At 41.4% G+C, this 24,213-nt stretch overlaps 1 protein-coding gene across 3 annotated transcripts in view; it reads right to left on the reverse strand.

Moving 5' to 3' along the window:
* Positions 1-24,213, reverse strand: part of BAALC (BAALC binder of MAP3K1 and KLF4) — a 103,411-nt gene that overhangs the window by 55,466 nt on the left and 23,732 nt on the right. For 2 of the 3 annotated variants that reach the window (XM_016186316.2, XM_007518864.3), the window contains exon 2: positions 1,670-1,836. In XM_016186316.2, the coding sequence (XP_016041802.2) occupies positions 1,670-1,836 (167 nt within the window). Of the gene's footprint in view, positions 1-1,668; positions 1,837-24,213 lie in introns of those variants that run through there. The other variant, XM_060196305.1, reaches the window with a different exon arrangement.

Below are 24,213 nucleotides of genomic sequence, written 5' to 3' on the forward strand. Positions count from 1 at the left end.
TTTTTCACCACAACTCACTGTGCAAACTCTCAGTGCAAAGTCACTGATGTGAGCAGCAATTCCATCATTAGATAACCAGTTGTATTCTCAGAAAGCAAATGGATTGACATGAGGAGATAGGACTAGTGTGTTTGGGCAGGAAAAAGGGGAAAAATGGACTTGGAGCATTAGGAAAGTTTGCATTGCAGGGAACAGGGGAATATGGAAGATTAGGAAAAGGATGACTGAATAAAGTTGCTGGGGAGGAGGAAGAGTTTGCAGATATCTGAGCTGTCCTGATAAGAGGTTTAATTCCAGTAGCATAGCATAGTGGCTATTGGAACAGACTCTCATGCCTGAGGCTCTGAGGTCTCAGGTTCAATCTTTTGCACTACCATAAGCCATAGCTGAGCAGTGCTCTGTGGAAAAAAAGATTCATTCAAGGGGCCAGGCAGTGGCGTACCTGGTTAAGTTTACACATTACTGTGCATAAGGTCCTGGGTTCAAGCCCCTGGTCCCCACCTGTGGGAGAAATCTTCATTAGTGATGAAGCCAGGCTACAGGTATCTCTCTGGTATCACTCTGACTTTCTCCTTCTCTATCTCTTCCGCCCCTTTCAATTTCTGTCTCTATCCAATCATAAATAAATATATAAAAAGAAAACACTAAAAATATATTATTAATTTTAGAGGAGGTGGGTGACAAGTCCAGAGTCCTGCTCAGTTCTGGCTGGTGATGATGCTGGGGATTGAACCTGAGACCTCAGAACCTCAGGAAGGAAAGTCTTCCTGCAGAAACATTGTGCCATCTCCTCAGTCCACTGTCAGAATCTTAGCTTTCTATGCCTCCACGGATAGGCTTAGTTTTCAATTTTTGATAATAGCAGGAAGAGCACATCCCAACAATAGTTAGACCAGGGAAGCTGCAGCCCCACCTCCTTTTCAAGAACAGCAGCCTGGGGGCACTGCAGCCGCCACCAGCAACCCTGAAAGGACAGCAGCCCATGCTTGTCTGTTTGGAGAGTCTGAGGCCCATGCCAGGCAGCTAGTTTCACACCACTCTTTTCTTCCTCTTCCAACCTCTATATGTGGCCCACTGCCAAGTTAAGATTGGTTCCCACAATCTTCACTGTCAAAAATAGTAAAAATGGCAACAGACAGGCCAAGTGGTGGTGCACTTGGTTGAGTGCACATGTTACAATGTGTAAGAACCCAGGCTCAAGCCCCCAGTCCCCACCTGCAGAGGGAAAACTTCACAAGTGGTGAATTAACACTGCAAGTGTTTCTCTGTCTCTCTTAGTCTCTATCTCCTTTGATTTCTGACTGTCTCTAACCAATAAATAAAAAAAGAAAGAAAAGGAAACAGAAAAGATATCTTTGAACTAAGCTACATTTAAAGAAACTCATACTTCCTTTAGAATACAAACACCAAAGACCCAGGTTCAGTGAATTGAGCCAAATACAAAACTCCTTAAAACAGAGGTCATGGTAAGCATGGAGCCTTGCAATTTCATCTGCAGTATATTTTTCCTCTGGTAGGGTGGAGACTGGCCCTTTGCTAGGTGAGCTACACCTATTTCCTCCTTAGGTACAATCTTGGCTGAACCCTACCCTGAAGCAAGCTTCATGCACCACCACCACTACCACCCGTGCCCCTTTATGTTGGTTGCAAGTTGGCTGTGTAATCCTACCTCCATGGTCCGAAGGCCATTCTGTTTCTGGGTCAAAGGACCTGAGGGGAGGCTCTGGGGATTTGGACACTGGGTCCCACAGATCATCTTCTTCTCTGAGTTGGCCATTACACCTGGGGCTGTAGACCGGGGCACACCATTGGAAGGCAGTCCATCTTCTAGCACACCTGGGGAAGAAGGAAGCAAATACTGATACTAGAGTCCTGCTACAAACAGTACCACAAGAACATGGGGAGAAAGAGAGTAAAAAAAAAATTAAAATTATCAGTTGGAAACACAAATTGGTTGGGGCTGGGCAGTAGTACATCGGGTTAAGTGTATATATTATCATCACACCTACTACTAAAATTCTGTGTCTCCACCCTCCAACCTCCCAAAGATAACCACCAAAGTTCTCACAAGTCTTACAGTTTGCTTGTATCTGTTTTGCTTGATTTTTTTTTTTTTGGCAAGTTGATGTAAATCAGATTTCTACAAACCATCTGGTAGTTGTCTTTCATTTCTTATTTTGCTAAGCATAATCACATCCATTTTGTTCTAAAGGACACAATATAATCTTTTTGACTGCAGAGTAATATTCCATGGAATATATATATCCCATAACTTCCTTAGCCAGTCATCTGATGAAGGGCATCTAGGCTGCTTCCACTTTTTGATTATTGTGAATAATGCAGCTATGAACACAGGGGTGCATATGTCCTTTCTAATTAGTGCTTGAGTGTCCACTGTATAAATCCCTAAGAGTGGTGTTGCTGGATCATAAGGTAATTCCATTTTTATTCATTTAAGGACTGTCCATAAAGTCTTCCAAAGGGGCTGCCCCAGTTTGCATTCCCACCAGCAGTGTAGCAGAGCTCCCTTTTCTCCACAACCTCTCCAACACCTGTCATTTCCTGGTTTGTTGATGGCAGCCACTCTCTCAGGAGTAGTGCTGCCCTGGTTCTAGTCTAGTGCCCACCACATTGAAGGAAGCTTTGGTACTATTATCTCTCCCTCTGTAGATAGATAGATAGATAAAGATATAGATATAGATATAGACACATATATCTCTCTACCTTACTCTTTTTAAATTCATATATTCATCTTTAGTCCTTACATATTTGTAGTTTTTTTCCCCTCTTTCTTATTTTGGTTGATTTCTACTTTCTTTTTTTAATTTTAATTTTATTAGTGATTTAATATTGATTTACAAAATTATAAGATAACAGGCATAATTCTGCATCATTCCTACCATCAGAGTTCTGTATCCTCGTTCTCTCCATTGGAAGCTACAGTAGTTCTCCCAAGGTTGCAGATATATATTGACTATTGTTTCTGCAACTATATGTCTATATTTGTATATATTTAGCCTTTTTTCCCATGGTCCCATCTTCTCTTCCTTTCCAAGCCACACCCACACCTGTTACTATTTCCAAGTATTCTTTTTTTCCTCTTCTCTTTCTGGGTCCTGATGGAGTTGGAGTTCAGAACCCTCTGGCCATCTTTCCCTATCATTCCCTCCCCCACACACACTGAGAGTATGGACCAAAATTCTTTATGGGGTGCAGAAAGAGGGAGTTCTGGCTTCTTCAGTTGCTTCTCTGCTGGACAAAGATGTTGGCACATGGATCCATACTCCCAGTCTGTTTCTATCTTTCTATATTGGGGTAGGACTCTGGAGAGCTAAGACATGGAAACACATTGGTGAGGAGGGAGGGAGGGAAGGAGAGAGAGGGAGGGAAGGAGAGAGAGGGAGAGGGAAAAAGAGAGAGAGAGAGAGAGAGAGAGAGAGATTCCACAGTACTGAAGCTTCCCCCATTGGCAGGGAGGACCAGGCCTGAATACAGGTCAGGTGCATGGCAAAGCAGGTGCCCTTCCAGCTGAGCTATCTTGCAGGCCCACATCTGCATGCATTTTTGAGCTGATTACCTTTCCAGCTGGACTCACCAAATTGGAAACCACTTGCAGAAGTGATTGCAAATTATAACACTTAGAAAGGTAGTATTTTGGGGACCAGGCGTTGGCACACCTGGTTAAGTGCACATAGTACTAACTGCAAGGACCCACACAAGGATCCAGGTTACAGCTCCCCTGGCTCCTCACCTGCACATGGGGGGAGGGGGGCACTTCACAAGCAGTGAAGAAGGTCTGCAGGTGTTCATCTCTCTCCCTCTCTGTCTCCTCTTCCTCCTCCTCTTTCAGTTTCTCTCTGTCCTATTCAATAAAATGGAATAAATGGCCACCAGGAGCAGTGGATTCATAGTGCCAGCACCAAGCCTCAGCGACAACCCTGGAGGCAAAAAACAAACAAATAAGTAAATTTTAAAAAAAATAAAAGAAAGGAAGAAAGAGAGAGAGAGAAGAAAAGAAAGGCAGTGTTTGCCAAAATGCACACTTGAAAAATGCAGTGGAGTATTTCAGAAAGAAAAAAACAAGAGTAAATTAGGACTGTCATCTACAACCACAATCTAGATGAAAAAGTTTTCCGTAATTATTTTAAGAGCCAGAATGAAAGGAATTAAACTACTCACTGCACAGCTCACTTTTTTTTTTTTTTCTGTAGCTTACTGTTTAAGTCATTAGCGATGGCCAAAGTCACTTTGGCAGCTGCCAAATAAAACAGAAATGTTTTTTTTCTTTTCTATTGGTAGGATAAAGAAAAACCTCAATTGGACTGATCTGATTTTGTATTTCTAAAGTGCAGTAATTAGCTCATAAATCTCTAAAGCCTGTTTCTAAAGCTTTCCCAGCATGGAAAAGCCAGTTTGAACTTAGCTTTTGCTTCTGCAAAGTCAAGACCAAGCCTCCCCCTTTTACCAAGTCCCTGCAATAGTTTAGGTGTGGGTGCAGCTGGCTTTACTTTAATTCATACCACCACCCTTTGTATTTACAAGAAGAGGTTGTTTTTCCGCTTGAAAGCTTGGATGGGGGCCAAGCGTTGACGTACACACCTGGTTAAGTGCATACATTACAGTGCACAAGGACCCAGGCTCAGGCCCCTGTGGGGGAAAGCTACATGAGTAGTAAAGGAGGTCTGCAGGTGTCTCTCTGTCTCTTTCCCTCTCTACCTCCTCCTCCCTCTCAATACCTCTCAGTCTCTATCCAGCAATAAAGAAATAATAAATAAATAAATAAATAAAATTTTTGGACAGCACTACCTGTAAAGACAACAATCTAGGGAGTCGGGTGGTAGCGCAGCGGGTTAAGCGCACATGGTGCAAAGCACAAGGACCAGCATAAGGATCCCAGTTCCAGCCTCCGGCTCCCCACCTGCAGGGAGTCACTTCACAAGTGGTTTAGCAGGTCTGCAGGTGTCTCTCTTTTTCTCCCCTTCTCTGTCTTCCCCTCCTCTCTCTATTTCTCTCTGTCCTATCCAACAGTGATGACAACAATAAAACAACAAGGCAACAAAAGGGAATAAATAAATATTTTAAAGTAAGTAAATAAAATTTTTTAAAAAGTCAATAATCTATTTGTGTGACTTGATCCCACCCCAAATGCACAGGTTCTATTTCAAAAGGTTTATCATAATATCAAAAGAAACTAGTGACTGTAAAGCTTGAGAAAAGTCAAAATCCTTTCTATTGGCTTACATTGTTTAACCTTAAGTGTGAAACTATTGCAAAACTGATTTTTTTTTTCTTTAGGTTATTTTATCAGAGTATCTGAATCAAACCTCAGGGTATACATACAAGATCAGTAACCCTGGAGAGAACCTCATAAACCTAGATGAATTTCTATAGGAACTTAGATGCAGTACTGTGACTGGCTTATTCACACTCCACACTGCTGATTCAAGGCTTTGTAGCTTCTGTCCAGGAAAAAAATCTGCACTGGTGGTTCACATATCACTGAGAAGATTGTAATTCTAAAAATCTTACTCCCCACTATTTGCTATAATATATTTCTCACTCTGAGGCCACTTCCATCTCCACTAACCTTGTTCATATTTGATGCCCAGCTCTCTGTCCTGACTAGTCCATCAAAACAGTTCATCAGATGGTACTTATAACCTCATCATATGCCAGAAATTTGACCAGAGGCACAAACCTGAGTCTCCATTGCTATAGGTCCTCACATACAGTGAGAGAATCAGACATAGAAATCAGTGCAATCCTTTTAAATCAAATTGATTTGAAATCAAACCTTGCAGTCCAATCTCATTGTGACCTTAGCTTAAGGGGTACAACATACAACACATACATGACTTTATTAGGAAGCAAACTAAGTATTTTACTTGCTTATCTTGGAGAAAAGTGAAAAAAAAAGTTCTATTTTTTCATCCACTGCAACACTTTATAATATTGCTAGGTAACTACCAAATTAGTAAACTATAAAACTAAACCATGGGGGCTGGGTGGTGGTGCATCTGGTTGAGTGCACATGTTACAATGTAAAGTTCTGGGTTCAAGCCCCCAGGCCCCACCTATAGGAAGAAAGCTTCACAAGTGGTGAAGCAGGGCTGCAGGTGTTTCTCCTTCTCTCTCTCTCTCTTTCTCCCCTTCCTCTCAATTTCTCTCTGTCTCTATCCAATAAATAAATATTTAAAAAAAACCCAAAACCATGGGCATGATGACTCTATGAGAAAAATTTCAAAGACATGAAGGATGGTGGATTAGCAATGATAAGAGTAGAAGAAGGAGAATTGGTTCTATTACAGTATCTAGAGACAAGAGGTGATGAGGACCTCAACACACACAATGAATGGAGGTAGGGTGAATAGTGTGGATTCATGGGGAGGAGGAAGAGAGACATTTAGGAAGATGTGTGGATGGTTCTATAGAACCAGCTGCATCTAACTTCTACAAGGAGGTCTCTGAAATCAATTTGAGTCCAGTTTATCCTAATTTAATTAATCGTGATACTTTTAATCTGACTCTCCTATTCATGTCAGTCATAACATCAACTTTCTAGTCTCTGGCCTTAACAATATATAAATTATCAGTTCCCTTCCCATCTCTTTCCTTCTTTTCCTAGAATTCAATCTGACACTAGGTGCTGCCACTTCTTCCTTTTCTACATCTCTAAAAGCAAAATACTCATTATTTTATATTTCATGCTTCTATTTTGGAGAGGCCAAGCTCCCCTCACCTCTAAATCATCATCTCTGCCACTGCTACTTCTTCCTCTCTCCACATACACTTCAAGATCTGTCATATTTTCTAAGAGCTTTTATTTTTGTAACTTTTCTTCCCTTTTGTTGCCCTTGTTGTTTTATTGTTGTTGTAGTTATTATTGGTGTTTGTTGTTGATGTCATTGTCGTTGGATAGGACAGAGAGAAGTGAAGAGAGGAGGGGAAAACAGAGAGGGAGAGAGAAAGATAGACACCTGCAGACCTGCTTCACCGCCAGTGAATCGACTCTCCTGCAGGTGGGGAGCCCAGGGCTGGAACCGGGATCCTCACCCCCTCCTTGCGCTTTGCGCCATGTGCACTTAACCCACTGCGCTACCGCCCTACTCCCTATTTTTGCATCTTGGTGTTGATGCCACTTCTAGTGGGCACTGAAACTCTCTGGTAGTTATTGTCACAGCCACTGGTACTCTATGCAATGGTTTTCAAGAGGAAACTTTGCCACCCTGGGGCCATTGGCATAATTGGACAATATCTTTAGGATGTCATGACTGGAGTTGGTGTGTTACTGGCATCTACTGGAAAGAGAGCAAGGGTGCTTCTACAGTCCTACAATGCTCAAAACAGTCTCCACAGCTAAGGACTATCTTATTAAAAAATTTTTATTTATTTTATCTGCTAGAACAGAGAGAAACTGAGAGGGAGGGATAGAGAGGGAAAGAGATAGAGAGACACCTGCAGCCCTGCTTCACTACTCATGAATCTTTCCCCCTGCAGATGAGGACTGGGAGCTTGAACCCGGGTCCTTGTGCATTGTAATACATTGTAATACATTGTAATACATGTAATACATGCACTTAACTTAGGTGTGTCACCACCTGGATCCTTATCTTATTTTTCTTCACCAGGGTTATTGCTGGGGCTTGGTACCTGCATGAGAAATCTACCACTCCCAGTGGCCATTTTTCTCTCTTTCCTTCCTCCCTCCATTACTTTCTCCTTTCTCTCTTACTCCTTCCCTCCTTCATTCCTTCTATCTCTCTCTCTCTCCTTCCTTTTAATAGGGAAAATTAAGTTAGGGAGAGAAAGGGGAGAGGAAGGGAAACACCTAAGTCACTGCTCTACTGCTTGTGAAGCTTTCTTCCTTATCTCATTGCCCCCCACATATTGGGGACCGGGGACTTCAACACCACTTGTGAAGCTTCCTCCATGCAGGTGGGGAGGTGGGGATTGAACCAGGATCTTTACATGGGTCCTTGCACTTTATACTATGTGCCTTTGACCCAGTGTACCACTGCCCGCACATGGTAGCCTGGCTCTCTTCCTGGTAAAACACTGCTCAGCCCAGGACTGTTCATTCTTAAATGTCAACAGATAAGGTACCTTTTTTAAAAAAATTTATTTTATTTTGCCTCCAGGGTTATTGCTGGGGCTAAGTGCCTGCACTCCAAATCCACTGCTCCTGTGGCCATTTTTTTTCTCTTTTTTTTTTTTTTTGGATAGAGAGAAATTGAGAGGTGAGGGAAAGAGAGGGAGAGAGAGACAGAGACACCTACAGACCTGCTTCACTACTTGTGAAGCTTCCCCCTCGCAGGTGGGGAGGTGAGGGCTCAAAGTGGGATCCTTGCGCATGTCCTTCCACTTTGTACTATGTGCCTTTAACCTAGTGTACCACTGCCTGCACCCCCTTTAAATTTTATTAGTGACTTAATATTTATTTACAAATTTACAAGGTAACAGGTATAAAACTCTGTACCATTCCAACCACCAGAGTTCTGTGTCCCCTTCCCTCCACTGGAAACTACAGCAGTTTTCCCAAGGTTGCAGATATGGGTTAACTATTATTTCTACAACTATCTGTCTATATTTGTATATATTTGTCCTTTTTTTTTCATGGTCCTGTCTTCTCTTCCTTTCCAAGTCGTACCTACACCTGTTACTACTTCTGAATGTCTTCTCTTTCCAGGTCCTGATGGATTTGGGGCCCAGAGCCCTCTGGTTATCTTCCCCTATCATTTATCTCCCATTGGGAGTATGGACCAAAATTGTTTTTGGAGTGCAGGCAGTTCTTGTTTTTATAGTTGCTTCTCTGCTGGACATGGACATTGACAAGAGGTTGATCCATACCCCCCAGCCTGTCTCTGAGATAGAAAATCCATAATACAGAATTGGGATATTCAGAATGAGCAGTCAAATTACAGAGTAGGAAGGAAGGGGTGAAGGTGAGTGTGTGTGTGTGTGTGTGTGTTTTATGTCATAATTGTTTAGGTTTGACATTTCATTCTTCAGTCTCATTCAACAAACATTTTTAAATTGTGTGCAAGTATAGAACCAAGCACGTGTACTAGTAAGAACTAGCATAAGATCTTGTCAACAAGAAAAGACACATTTCTCCTGCATAAAAAGAAATAGAAGGCAGGCAGCCCCAGCCCTATTCACACTCAAACTACTGACTCAGGCCTACATAAAACACTAGGCAGGCATGATGAAAATACAGAGGGACCCACCTGCACAGAGCACACAAAAGGATTAAGACAACAAACATCTTGAGAAATATTTCCAAATACAACAGAACTATGGAAGCAAATTGATGGGCATTTCAAAGCAATGATCCTAATGGTGGCTTTCAAACTGAGATCAATGGAAGGAAAAAAAATCAACAGGACAAGAGAAAGTGTGAAAAGTTTCCAAACAGATTTCACAGAGATAAGTATTGTAGCTGAACTGAAAAGTACACCAGAGGGGCTAAACAACAGAATGACAGAAATCAAAGGTCAAATTGCATGTGAGAGGATAAAGGAGAGGCAATCAACCAAAAGACCAGGAAAAAAAATAACAGAAACAAATGGAAAAAACATAAGAATTTTATGGAATGACATCAAGTGGAACAACATTTGAATTACAGGGATTCTGCAATGAAACGACAAAAGGAAGATATATATATTTTTAAATATTTATGTATTATTCCTTTTTGTTTCCCTTGTTGTTTTGTTGTTGTAGTTATTGTTGTTGTTGTTGGATAGGACAGAGAGAAATGGAGAGAGGAGGGGAAGACAGAGAGGGGGAGAGAAAGATAGACACCTGCAGACCTGCTTCACTCCTTGTGAAGCGACTCCCCTTCAGGTGGAGAACTGGGGCTCAAACCGGGATCCTTACGCTGGTCCTTGTGCTTTGTGGCCACGTGTGCTTAACCTGCTGCGCTACCGCCCGACTCCCAAAAGGAAGATATTTTATTTAAAGAAACAATACTTGAAATTTCACCAAATTTGGAAAGAAGAAAGATAACTAGGTCCATGCTCAGAAAGCTCAAGAATAAATCTAAAGAGATACATTAATGTTAAACAAAACAAACAAACAAACAAACAAACAAAAAAAACAATGTTTCGAAAAAAGAGATATGGCATAGCCCACAGACACATGAAGAAATGCTTCACTTCACCTATCATTAGAGAAATGCAAAATAAAACTATACTGAGATACCATCTCACACTTGAGATAATGGCTTCCATCAACAAACCAGGAAATGACAGGTGTTAGAGAGGTGGGGAAAAGGGAACTCGGCTTCACTGCTGATGGGAATGCAAACTGGTGCGGCCCTTTTGGAAGAGTGTATGGACAGTCCTTAAACTAATAAAAATGGAAGTATCTTATGATCCAGCAATACAATTATTAGGCATTTATCCAGTGGACACTCAAACACTAATTAGAAGAGCCATATGCACCCCTGTGTTCATAGCTGCATTATTCACAATAGTTAAAGAAGCAGCCTAGATGGCCATCATCAGATGACTGGCTAAGGAAGTTATGGGATATATATTCCATGGAATACTACTCTGCAATAAAAAAGATGATATTGTTACAGGAGTGAGGTGGTATCTTAGTGTTGTCTTAATTTGCATTTCTCTGACAATCAGTGACCTAGAGCAGTTTTTCATATGTTTGTTAGCCTTTTGGATCTCCTCTGTGGTGAATGTTTTGTTCATTTCCTCTGCCCATTTTTGGATGGGGTCATTTGCTTTTTTGCGGCTAAGTTTGCTGAGCTCTTTATATATTTTGGTGATTAGTTTCTTGTCTGATGTCTGGCATGTGAAGATCTTCTCCCATTCTGTGAGGGGTCTTTCTGTTTGTTTAACAGTTTCTTTGGATGTGCAGAAGCTTTTCAATTTGATGTAGTCCCATTGGTTTGTTTCTGCTTTAGTCTTCCTTGCAATTGGGTTTGATTCATCAAAGATGTCCTTGAGGTGTATGTGGGAAAGTGTTTTACCAATGTTTTCCTCTAAGTATTTGATTGTTTCTGGTCTGACATCTAGGTCTTTGATCCATTTGGAGCTGATTTTTGTTTCTGGTGAGCCCTAACCCTTTCCTTTTATAGTACACTCTAATTTCATCTCAGGTAGTTCACTTTCTAACAAAGTCCCATAATCTAGATATACACCAGTTTCTGTGAGGGAGAGCTTATGTGCACACGTATCCATAAACTACTGCAAAATATATACCTGAAAGCAGAAGTACACTAGAGTTTGCAGTGAGTACCTCCCTAACACTTCCTCTCCACTATTCCAAGCGTGGGATCCATGATTGCTCAACAAATTGTTTGGCTTCATATGTTAACTCTCTTTTCAATCACCAGGTTCCAGATGCCACCAGGATGCTGGCTAGGCTTCCCTGGATTGAAGACCCCACCAATGTGTCCTGGAGCTCAGCTTCCCCAGAGACACACCTTACTAGGGAAAGAGAGAGGCAGACTGGGAGTATGGACCGACCAGTCAACGCCCATGTTCAGCGGGGAAGCAATTACAGAAGCCAGACCTTCTACCTTCTGCAACCCTCAACGACCCTGGGTCCATGCTCCCAGAGGGCATAGAGAATGGGAAAGCTACCATGGGAGGGGGTGGGTTATGGGGACTGGGTGGTGGGAATTGTGTGGAGTTGTACCCCTCCTACCTTATGTTTTTGTTCACTAATCCTTTCTTAAATAAAAAATTTAAAAAAAAAAGATGATATTGTGTCCTTTGGGAGAAAGTGGATAGCTCTGAAGGGGATTATGATCAGCAAAATAAGTAAAGAGATGAATGACAACTACCAGATGGTTTCACTCATAGGTAGAATCTAGAGATCTAATTTATATCAACTTTCTAAAAAATAAAATTCAAACAAAACAGACACAGGCAAACTGTAAGACTGGTGAGAACTCTGGTGGTTATCTTTGGAAGGTGGGAGGGTGGGGATAGAGAACTTTGGCGGTAGGTGTGGTGTGGCACTATATATTGTAATCTTACCATCTTGTAACAAATTGTTAATAACATAAAAATTAAAAGTGAGGATAATTTCATTATTTTTTTCACATAGAAAGAATTGTGCTTTTCATGTAATCATATCTATCAAGTTTTCTTTTTTTGAATTTCCTTTTATTTTTAAATTACAGAATTACATGTCTACAGGGGTTTGAATACACACTATTCCCACCACCAGAGTTCTGAATCTTCACTCTGCCCACTGTAATCCACCACAGTTCCCCTAAGGTTGTAGACATGGGCTAACCATCTTCTCCACAACTATCTGTCCACATTTATACAAAGTTGCCCCGTATTTTCCTGATGCAATCCCCTCTTTCCCTCTAAACCACTCATGACATCAAAGTTACCTCCGTATGTCCCTCTTGTTTTCCTTCTATCTCTCTGGCTGCTGATGGAGCTGGAGTACAAAGTCCTCTTATCTTCATCCTATCACTTCTCCCCTGTTGGGAGTATGGATCAAGGTTGTTTATGGGGAGCAGAAGGTAGAAGTTCTGGCTTCTGTAGCTGCTTCTAACAGGTCGATCCATACCCTCAACTTGTTTCTATCTTTCCCTAGTGGACTAGAGCTCTGGAGATGCAAGGGTCCAGGCCACATTGGTGAGATCATCTGCCCAGAGAAGTTGGGATGGAGTCATGGTATCAAGTTTTCTTTATAGAATCAATCTTCCATGTTACCTTTAAAATGCCCTCCCTTTTTCTAGAATTATATATGGTTTATTTGCTTATGATTTTTTCCCCTCATAATACAATTTAAATGATTTGACCCTAGAGTCAAATTTGCGTAGATTCTTATCTTGGTATTTCTTTCATTACCTGTTGAAAAAATATCACCTGTTTCTCATATTCTCCTTCTCCCTAAGCTCTTTACTTAGTTTGCTTTGCAACTGAACTTTTTTTTTATGCATGAGGGGGTAATTAAATTTTTTATTTTGAAATCACATGTAGATTCATATGTAGTCGTATGAAGTAACCCTTTCCAGTTTTCTCCAGAATTATAGAAACATCACATCCATGGTGCCAACACTGGTTCAGACTACTCATCTTACTCAAATTTCTTCATTTCACTCAGACTAGTTTGTGTGCTTGTGTTTAGTCTTCACAGTTTCATCCCATGTACCCAGCAACATAGTCAAGAATAGAACGCTCCATGACCACAAAAATCCTTCTTGTTGCCCTTTTAATAACTCCATTCTTTTGACCTGAATTCATCATTTAATATGTATTAATTAAATAGTGACGTCTGCTCATGATTTGTATGAGAAGTAAGTTCTTTTTAAAGAAACATTTTTGAAAAATGTGTTTTGCTATATACCTTTGTCATTTATGAGATTACCTCCCTTCCATGCACACACAAATAGCACCTTCAGGCTAATTTTTATAAGCATAGACCAGATGGTTCTTGATGTCTCCATTGGAAACTCTATTAATGAAACCATCACTATATGTTCCAGGAACATACAGTGCACTTGAAAAAAAAAAAAACTAACATTTGTGATTTGATTCCTTCTGTAAAGTGAAAATAGTAATAATAATATTATTATTTCTATTATTATTATTTCTGAGAATTCAACTGATTAATACAAATAAGCCCTCATCATAAGACAAGGCACATATTAAATTCTCCATAAATTTTAGCTGTGGTATAATACCACAACTAAATTACTTTTTTTTTTTTTTTCTTTACTGGAGCACTGCTCAGCTCTGGCTTATGGTAGTGTGGCAGATTGAATGTGGGACCTTGGAGCCTCAGGCATGAGAGTCTCTTTGCATAAACATTATGCTATCTACCCCACATCCTAAATATATATATTTTAATTTTTTATTATATTCATTTATTTATTGGATAGAGACAGAAATCAAGAGGGAAAGGGGGAGATAGGGAAATGGGGAGATAGAGAGATGCCTGCAGCCCTGCTTTACCAGCTGCAAAGCTTTCCCCCCTGCAGGTGGGGAGTGGGGGCTGAACCTGGGTCCTTGTACACTGCAGTATGTGCACTTAACCAGGTGCACAACCACCTGACCCCTAAATTAAAGTTTATACATTTATGCTGCCACTACTATATGTGATAGGTACTCTGGTTATCCCAATAAAAGTGAGAACAGCAGCCAGAATGTCCCAGTAATTTACCCAAGGTCTTAGCCCACTAAAACACAAAGATGGGATAATAGAACTGGACTCTGATTCTAAATGCCATGTTGTCCTCCTCATTTCATGAGAATTCTGGACAGCTCTACCCCAGATAAAGACCAGAAACTCATTTCTGAAAGAACATAAGATGTTGAGATGGGGACATCTGCATAGGGTGTGTGGTTATCGAGATAAACTAAAATTCTGAGTCCCAAACACTCTTACCATCTTGTTACTATAGTTTGAGAAATTTCCTTCTAACCAACAACAAAAACAAAAAGGAACCTTTTCATAAAGTGAGTGAAAGGAGAGGCCAAGTGGTGGCACACCTGGTTAAATACACACATCACAGTGCACAAGCATCCAAGTTCAAGCCCCTGGTCTCCACCTGCAGGGGGACAGCTTCATGAGTGGTGAAGCATGGCTGCAGGTGTCTCTTTGTCTCTATATATCTCCTTCTCCCCTCTCAATTACTCTTTGCCTCTATATAATAATAAAAGTAAATAAGAAATACAATAAAATTTAAAAAGAGAGTATTTAAAAATAAGAAAGTGAATGAAAGAATATCACTGTATAAAATTTCTCCTCACACCAAGTTAGAAACACAGGGGAGAAGGCTCACAATATGGAATGGTGTTTGAAGGGGAGACTACATAGAGACAGGGCTGGGACAGAGTAACTTTAGCTTTGTGAATCCATGATGCTCAGCACTGTTACTAAGCTGAAGCAAAGTGGACCCTCTTCAACCATCTCAAAAGCTCTCTTGGGATTTGTTATTTTGTTTTACTTTAAACTTTTAGATAATTTATTTAACCATGATTTGCTACAGTTCCTTCATAAATACATTATATACCTCTCTGCTTCCTTACACAGGGCACATTGAGGGTATTTCCTGGTTTGGGGGTATCACTGTACAGAGCTGTTTTCCCTTGACTAGGATTAGAAAACGAGGAGGCTAGTTTCAGTACTAGGTCACACTTAAATGAAAGGGCGGTAAGGGGAGAGAACTGTGCTGAACTTCAACTCTGTCAGGACCTGGAGAAAGCAGAGGAACATAAGAGGGACATTTGGATGTAGTAACTGGAGTATGTGTGACTTGGAAAGGAAAAGAAGATGGGACCATAGGAAAAATGGGCAAGTATATACAAATATACGGAGAGAGTTGTTGTAAAAATAATAGTTAACCTATATCTACAACCTCAGGAGAATTACTGTAGCTCCCAATGATGGGAATTAGGACACAGAACTCTGGTTGTAGAGATGGTGTGGAGTTGTATTCTTGTTATCTTGTAATTTTGTAAATCAATATTAAATCATTTATTATAATAATAAAAAGAAAAGAAATCCAATGTCAAAAAAAAAAAAAAAAAAAGACCTGTGAGAATCCCTGTAGGTCTTTAGTAAATGTTTTCTGAGGGATTTGTACTCTTTGCTCAGACTGCATTGCCAACAACTGGGTCAAGGCAGACAAAAGATACCCAGAGGCAGTTTCCTGGCATTCAAGTGAGCCAATCTTCATCCAACTCCTGAGTTGTAAATATAATCAAAAGGCTGCAAGGCACCCCTTCCAAATCTTTAAAGGAAGTCTATTGGCCTGGGAGTTCTAAATCAACAGATTTATATATCAGTTCCTTTCTCCAGTATAACTAGTAAAGAGAGGAATCAGGTTGAGAACTATTGGAAGAGGATATTTCCTCCGAAGTGAGGTTGAAACTATCCTTAACTTAGAACATAAGTAAACAAGGAAATGGGGAATCACTTCATATGAATTTGGTTTGCACATACTTTCTATTTTTTTTTCACTCAAGCACAACCTTGCCTTGTGTTGGTACCCACAGTCCCATGCAAGACAATGTTAATAAAGGAACATGGTTTCAAGTATTTGATAGTTTCTGGTCTAGCATCCTAGTCCTTGCTCCACTTGGAATTAACTTTTGTGCTTGGTGAAATATAGTGGTTCATTTTCATTCTTCATGTTTCAACCCATTTTTTTCCAATACTATTTGTTGAAAAGACTCCTCTTTCCCCATTTAATTGGGTACCTTGGTCAAAGATTAGATGTCCATAGGTGTGGGGCTTACTTCTGGGCTCTCAATTTTCTTTTTAAATTTTTTATTTATAAAAAGGAAACATTGACAAAACCATAGGATAAGAGGGGTACAGCTTCACACAATTTGTACCGCCAGAACTCTGTATCCCATCCCCTCCCCTGATAGCTTTCCTATTCTTTAACCCTCTGGGAGTATGGACCCAGGGTCATTGTGGGATGCAGAAGGTCTAAGGTTTGGCTTCTATAATTGCTTTCCTGCTGAACATGAGCGTTGATTGACAGGTTGATCCATACTCCAAGCTTGTCTCTCTCTTTCCTTAGTGGGGAAGGGCTCTGGGGAAGCGGAGCTCCAGGACATCTTGGTGGGGTTGTCTGTCCAGGGAATCTGGTCACATCCTGCTAGCATCTGGAACCTGGTGGTTGACAAGAGTGTTAACATACAAAGCCAAACAAATTGTTGACCAATCATGGACCCAAGGGCTAGAATAGTGCAGATGAAGAGTTAGGGGGTCCTCCATTTTGTAGATAGCTAATAGGCATATTTTAGTTAAATTCCAAAGAGCCTATGGCTATACTAGTTTTTTTTTTCTCCTTTTTCTTTTTGCCTCTGAGTCTGAAATTAGATATGGCAGTGTATCCAAGTTATTGTCTGGGGAGATGATGTCATGGCTGAAAAAAGGACCAGAAAGGATCAGGGAAGATAGTAGCTCCCCAATATGGGAAAGGGGTATATTGTTGAGTGTAAACCCCATCAATTTGATGTAATCTGGGGCCCATAATTAGCTTAGGAGCCTGTGTGACCTCTGCATCCCTGTAGATCTGAGCTCACATTCTGTGGTCATGAGTAGGCACATTCCAAGCTGCCCCAATATCGACCATCCTCCTCAGGTGTAGCATAGACTATGTTGTCCATCCTCCCTTCGGAGGATGGAACATTCTCTACCATTGTTGATCCAAGTTGAGGGCAAAGTCCTATGGGGGCCCACAAAGGGGTCTATTTTGTTGTTTTTGATAGAAATGACTGGTATCAATAGAGGGAGAGATTTATTTGAGTTCTAGGCCCATCAAGTCTGGGAATCTCAGGACTCCCCAATTAGGGCCCCGGCTGATGGAATGGCCTGATAGTGACTAAAGAGTCATCTTTAAGGTATCGGGGCTCTCAATTCTATTCCACTGGTCAGTGTGTCCATTTAAGGAACATGGTCTCAGTGCTGTGCTTTAGTCTCTCTCTCTCCCCCCTTCCTCCCTCCCTCCTTCTATTCAAATGAAACTAAAATCAGCAAGGATAGAATGGAATTCAACCCTGTAGTTTAAAAAGATGAGACTGTGTCATTTGAAAGAAAAACTAATAGAACTGGTGACTATGCTAGGCTAATAAGAAGTGAAAGACAAGTTTGAGATAATATTACTTACATGTGAAACTTCTATGATGAAAGCAAACAAATTTGCAACAAAAAAGACAACCAAACTGACTCAGAGTTTCCGACTACTTATGTAGTTTTAAAGGGGGTGGGGAGGAGCAGGACTTTGGTGGAAGGTGCTGGACTTACACACAGCAAGTATGGGTGTGAACATAAACTCCCGAAATCTTACAATTTTGTAACCCACCATTAAATCAGTAGCAATAAAAACTATCAAAATAATAAACAAAGATCACTCAGCAAGGACCAGGAAACTCTCAATAACAGATCCACCACAGAGGTCCTACCTCAGTGACCTCTGGAGCACAGGGCCCACCCAAACCCCCCAGTTATAATTCTCACCCACATGCCCCCACCAGGGATCTCTACATGTCCACAAAACAAAAATAAGTATATAAATGAATAAATAAAAATAAAGGAACATGAGGAAGCTGGGAGTTGTGAAGACAAAGGGATACTAAGAACAGAGGTGACAAATCTATTGCTTAGCTATCAGAAGAACAGCTGGGCAAAGCCTCTGGGTGTTCAGCCATCTGGGTGTGTAAGGCAGAGAGGTGAGAAGGAGATGAAAAGTAGAACAGTGCTGACACCTTGCACTAAGTTCTGCCCTGGAGTTACCCTGAGAAGATGCCAGCCTTCATGATTCCATGCTATGGAGGTGGGAGGGAGGTAGTTTCCTTCAGTGGTAGTTCTGGTATCTGCTCCCCTGTAGAGCCAGGGTTTCGCACATGCATAGCTTCACCACTCCCCAGACCGATTTTTCATTCCAGTAGACCACACAGCGTCATAATAACACCTCTCACCAGGTGCTGGGGTTTGAACCTGGACAGTAGACCACACAGTGTCATAATAACAACTCTCATCAGGTGCTGGGGTTTGAACCTGGGACAGTAGACCACACAGCATCATAATAACACCTCTCATCAGGTGCTGGGGTTTGAACCTGGGTCAACCATCTGTCTCTCTGACTCACTGTTGGGGAACATCTAATATAATGTATATATACATATATATATATATATTGATATTCTGGACTTTTGCATGTTTTAGACTAGCACAAACTATGATTTAATCAATCACTCTGTAAGGCTTGACAACTCCATGGTTTCCCAGAGGTCAGTGGGTATTGTGAGAGGTCAAAGCCTCCCCCTCTGCCACAGTGACCACCCAAAAACTGATGGGAAACTATGTGACCTGTTAACCTTAAGATTATTACCTACCGGGAGTTGGGCGGTAGTGCAGCGGGTTAAGCTCATGTGGCACAAAGTTCAAGGACCAGCTTAAGGATCCTAGTTCGAGCCCCTGCCACCCCACCTGCAGGGGAGTCGCTTCATAGGCGGTGAAGCAGGTCTGCAGGTGTCTAACTTTCTCTCCCCCTCTCTGTCTTCCCCTCCTCTCTCCATTTCTCTCTGTCCTATCTAACAATGGCTACATCAATAACAACAACAAAGGCAACAAAAGGGAAAATAAATAAATAAAATATTTTTTAAAAAATAATTACCTACCAGGTAAATGGTATATAGCATAATGGTTATACAAAGAAACTCTCATGCCTGAGGCTCCAAAGTCCCAAGTTCAATCCCCTGCACCACCAAAAGCCAGAGCTGAACAGTACTCTGGTGAATATATATATATATATACACATATACATATATATACATATATATTATTGTTATTACCTACCTCAATACCATATGGGGTTAGTTAGTAAAATAGTAAAAATATTGTACTTGTCCTGAAATAACTGATGTACCTATTTGATATTTACCCTGTGTAGTCTGTATCTTTGCTATGACCCTAAACTCCTTTCCAGATGTACCCCCTTATTCTTCTTGCTGATGTAAGCTTTCTGTGGAATTTCTTTGTTACAAAACTATAAAAAGATGAACTATTCTTTATTAGCACACACACTTCTTCTGTCTCTCTCAGACAGAAGGGTGTTTGCCACACCGGCCTTTCTTAGAATAAACTTTAGTTCTTACAATATTTTTCCTTGTTTGAGTAACTTTGTTTGAGATAGCCTAAGTTTCTGAGATAGTTTCAGATTTCAGTGTCAAATATAAGTGGAGCATGTTCCCTCAACCCACCAATATTTTCCTTGCTCACTTGATTTTTTTTCTTAAGGTACATCTCTTTTTAATTTAATTTATTTTATTTTATCTATTTATTATTGGATAGACACAGAGAAAAACTGAAAGGGAAGGGGGAGATAAAGAAGGAGAGAGACAGCTCTCTTCACCACTTGTGAAGCTTTCCCCCTGCAGGTGGAGACCGAGGGCTTGAACCCAGGTTTTGTGCACTGTAGTGTATGTGCTTATCCCTGTGCATCACTTCCTGCCCTCCTAGTATATTCCTTCCTTCCTTCCTTCCTTCCTTCCTTTTTCTTTTTAAAAATCTTTTAATTTATTTCTTTATTATTGGATAGATAGAGACAGAGAGAAATTGAAAAGGGAGGGGGAGATAGAGGAAAAGGGAAAGAGAGACGCCTGCAGCCCTGCTTCACCTCTCATGAGGCTTCCCCCTGGGTTTTGAACCCAGGTCCTTGAGCACTGTAATGTGTGTGCTTAACCAAGTGTGCCACCAGTTGGCCCTTTCAGTATTTTCTAAATGATCTGAAAAGGTCTGGGGAGACTGTGGTCATATGAGCCTTGGGATGGACCCTGCCTGACTTGTTCATTTCCTCAGTGAAGCCACCCTGAAGCAGCCAAGCTTCAATCCATCTCAATCCATGTCATTTGAGGATTCCTCAAAACATTACATTTACAGGAGAATAATTGGTTTTCTGTGACAAAATAAAAAACCCTGATAAATGGGTGGACTACATTAAACAAAGATGTATTCATTTTCTTGGAGCACTGTGAAAAGTTACCACAGCCTTATTCTCTCATGGTTCTTGAAATCTGAAGGGCAAATTCAGAGTGTCAACAGGAGAGGGCTATCACTACAGTGTCCCTTGCCTCTTCTATCTTCTGGTTCCTTGGTGGCCACAGTTCTCCATTCTCTACCTGTCTTCACTCAGTCTTCTTCCTCTCTGTGTAGTATGGTACTGAAATTCCTTCAGTCTCCCCTCCCCCCCCCCCGCCTTTTATTTTAAATTATCTTTATTTGCTTATTGGATAAGACAGTGAGAAATTGATAGGGAAGGAGAGAGACAGAGAGACACCTGCAGTCCTCTTCACCACTAAAAAAATTTTCCCTCTGCAGGTAGGGACTGGGACGGGGGGGGGGGGGGGGTTTGAACCTGGGTCCTTGTACATTGTAATGTGTGCTCTCAACTAGATGCACCACCATCAGGCCCCCAGCCTCTCCCTCTTAAGGAACTTGTGACTGAATTTAAAACATCCTGATAACCTAGAAGAAGCCACCACTCTGAAGAGCTCAACTTCATCACATTTTGTGTTATATGGGATTCCACATTCACTTCTTTGCCATATAAAGTCATGTCCAGGGGGCAGAGGAGAGATAGCATATGGCTATGCAAAAAGACTCTCATGCCTCAGGCTCCAAAGTCCCAGGTTCAGTCCTCTGCACCACCTTCAGCCAGAGCTGATCAGTGCTCTGGTAAAATAAATAAATAAATACATAAATACATAAATACATAAATAAATAATGTCCACAGGTTCTGGGACTCTGGGGCCTCCCTTCAGCTCACCATCCAAGGTAAACAGACATGTTTACTATAGGATTTCTGGTAGTTTCTCATATTTTAATATACTCAGTGAGGCTCTGAAACTTCATAGTGAGAGCCACTGCCAAGTTTATCTAAGCATGGGCTCTTAGGGTGAGTATCAGGAAGTGATCAGTTCTGTTTTGCACCTTCAGGCATCTTCCAGGTCCAAATAGCCACAAATCTCCTTTTGCACATTACTCTGTATTTCCAAACATGCTCCTCTAAGGCTTCCTCAGGCTTTCTCCATCATATCTGTGGATTATACGGTGAGGCCAGAAAACCAGCTATTTGTCATTTATGTAGTGGAGGCTCACCATCTTGGAAGAAAACCATTCTGATCCATGAACCCCATGGAGGATACAGGTACTGATACACACTTTGTTTTGCTGTCAAGTTCCTTGCAAGGCTGATGTGAAAGGTTCCAGCCTTGTCTTGATTTGTTAGATTATTATTATTTTTTATTAGTGATTTAATAATGTTCAATAAGATTGTAAAATAACAGGGGTACAATTCCACACAGCTCCCACCACTAGATCTCCATGTTTCATCACCTCCACTGGAAGCTTCCCTATTCTTTACCCCTTTTGGGGTACAGGAAGTGGGAGGTCTGGCTTCTGTAATTGATTCTCCACTGGACTTGGGTGTTGGCAGGTGGATCCATACCCCCAGCCTATTTCTGTCTTTCCCTAGTAGGCTAGGGCTCTGGGGAGGGGAAGTTCCAGGACATATTGGTGAGGTTGTCTGCCCAGGTAGACTTCCTAGCTTTATCCCACATGAAGATCCTTAGTTCCATCTGCTTTATTCCTACCTTTGGGTTCTTATTTATTAAACAATTTGTCGTACTTTATATCTTACTGCCATTCAGCCACCAAGTTGCAGATGCTACCATGATGCCATCCTTAGTTTGTTCTGACCAAGTGCACAAAGGTCTTTCTCTACTTGTCCCAGAAAACATTGGGATTTTTCTTTTTGGGTGACATACCAGAGGGTTTCCATGACAACCAAATTGGTACTTGTGTATTTCTCTTTGCTGTGAGAAGCCCATGTTGATGGAGGAGGGTGGAGGTCAGACTTGGGAGCCAGTCCCCTCTCAGAACCTATTGAGTCATCAGCTTCTACAAAGCAGTGCCCCAGCTACCTAAGTCCTAGTCTCTAAACTGTTTATGAGTCAAGGCCACCAGTGTTCTCTGCAAGAACAAGTTTACTTCACTGTGTGAATGGATTCCATTATAATAGCTTTTTCCTTGTGTATGTGATGCTTTTTTATTTCTATTTATTTATTACTGGCTAGAGACAGAAATTGAGAGGGGAGGGAGAGGTAGAGAGACAGAGGAACCTGCAGCCCTGCTTCAGCACTTGTAAAGTTTCCCCCCTTCAGGTGGGGGCCAGGGACTTGAACCTCACCTCTCCAGAGCCCTACCCCACTAGAGAAAGACAGAAAAAGTCTGGGGGTATGTATAGACCTGCTAATGTCTATGTCCAGTGGAAGAACAGTTACAAAAGCCAGACCTTCTACCTTCTGCACCCCAAAAAAGAATTTTGGAGGGCCAGGAGGTAGTGTAGTGGGTTAAGTGCACATAGCATGAAGCACAAGGACCAACGTAAGGATCCCAGTTTGAGCCTCTGGCTCTCCACCTGCAGGGGGTTGCTTCACAATCGGTGAAGCAGGTCTGCAGTATCTATCTTTCTCTCCCCCTCTCTGTCTTCCCCTCATCTCTTGATTTCTCTCTGTCCTATCCAACAACGATAACAATAACAACAACAATAATAACAACGATAAACAACAAGGGCAACAAAAGGGAAAAAATAGCCTTCAGAAGAAGTGGATTCATAGTGCAGGCACCAAGCTCTGGCAATAACCCTGGAGGAAAAAAAAAAAGAATTTTGGTCCATACTCCCAGGGAGGTAAAGAACAGGGAAGCTTCCAATGGAGGAGATGAGACACGGAACTCTAGTGGTGGGAACTATGTGGAATTGTACCCCTGTGATCTTAGTAGTGTGCAGAATGCCCAAGAGATATATTTCAGCAGGCTAGAGCCTACGTCAGGTTTGCACAAGCCCCAGCCCAATGACTGACAACCATCTATAACATCTCACATACTAATAGCTGTGTATGGACTCCACAGATCCAGTGCCAGAGCACCCAGCCATGGCTCAATAGATACCTGATGTGAATGAAGAGGTATGTGGCTTATTAACTTTTACAGCTAGACATCTGCTAAGATTCAAATGAGGGATTAGTTAGGAGAGACATTGAGATGGTGTAAACCTGTTAGAAGATACCTAATGGCCTTGCTTTTTGTTCTCTATAGCCCAGCCCTTTTGCAGATGACCCTTCTCCATTCTGTTCCCCTTTTAATGAACTGTGAGGCTTTCTGCTGATGTAGACTTTGATGTATCTCTTAACTAATAAAAGACAGGGGACCCTGTGCTGTACTGCTTACTATTTGCGATGAATAATCATATGAGCCACCAGGTCTCTGAATTACCAGGCTTGAGTATTTGAGCAATTATTTGTGGAATCTTGTGAGGAGACTACAAGTCCTTTCAAAGATGGATTAGCCAATTAGAATAGATTCCAGGCTACCTAATTCTAACAACCTGCTGGACTACTTATGGCAAAAGATGTTACCTTGGACATGATGTCTGGTCTCTAGGTCATTCTCCACGCAGTTCACCAAAACCCAATTCACTGAAAAACCACTTTGCCAAAAGCTAATTAGTCAAATACTCATGAGAGCCCAAAAATTACATTTCACCCTAGCTGTCACTCTTAAAGATTTTCTATTTGTTGGGGCCCACAGTGGTGCACCTGGTTAAGCACACACATTATGGTGCACAAGGAAACAGGTTCAAGCCTCTGGTTCCTACCTGTAGGGGGAAAACTTCACAAGTGGTAAAGTAAGGCTGCAAGTCTCTCTCTCTCC

This window comes from Erinaceus europaeus, chromosome 1, assembly GCF_950295315.1.
Source record: "Erinaceus europaeus chromosome 1, mEriEur2.1, whole genome shotgun sequence".
In the NCBI taxonomy this organism is placed as follows: domain Eukaryota; kingdom Metazoa; phylum Chordata; class Mammalia; order Eulipotyphla; family Erinaceidae; genus Erinaceus; species Erinaceus europaeus.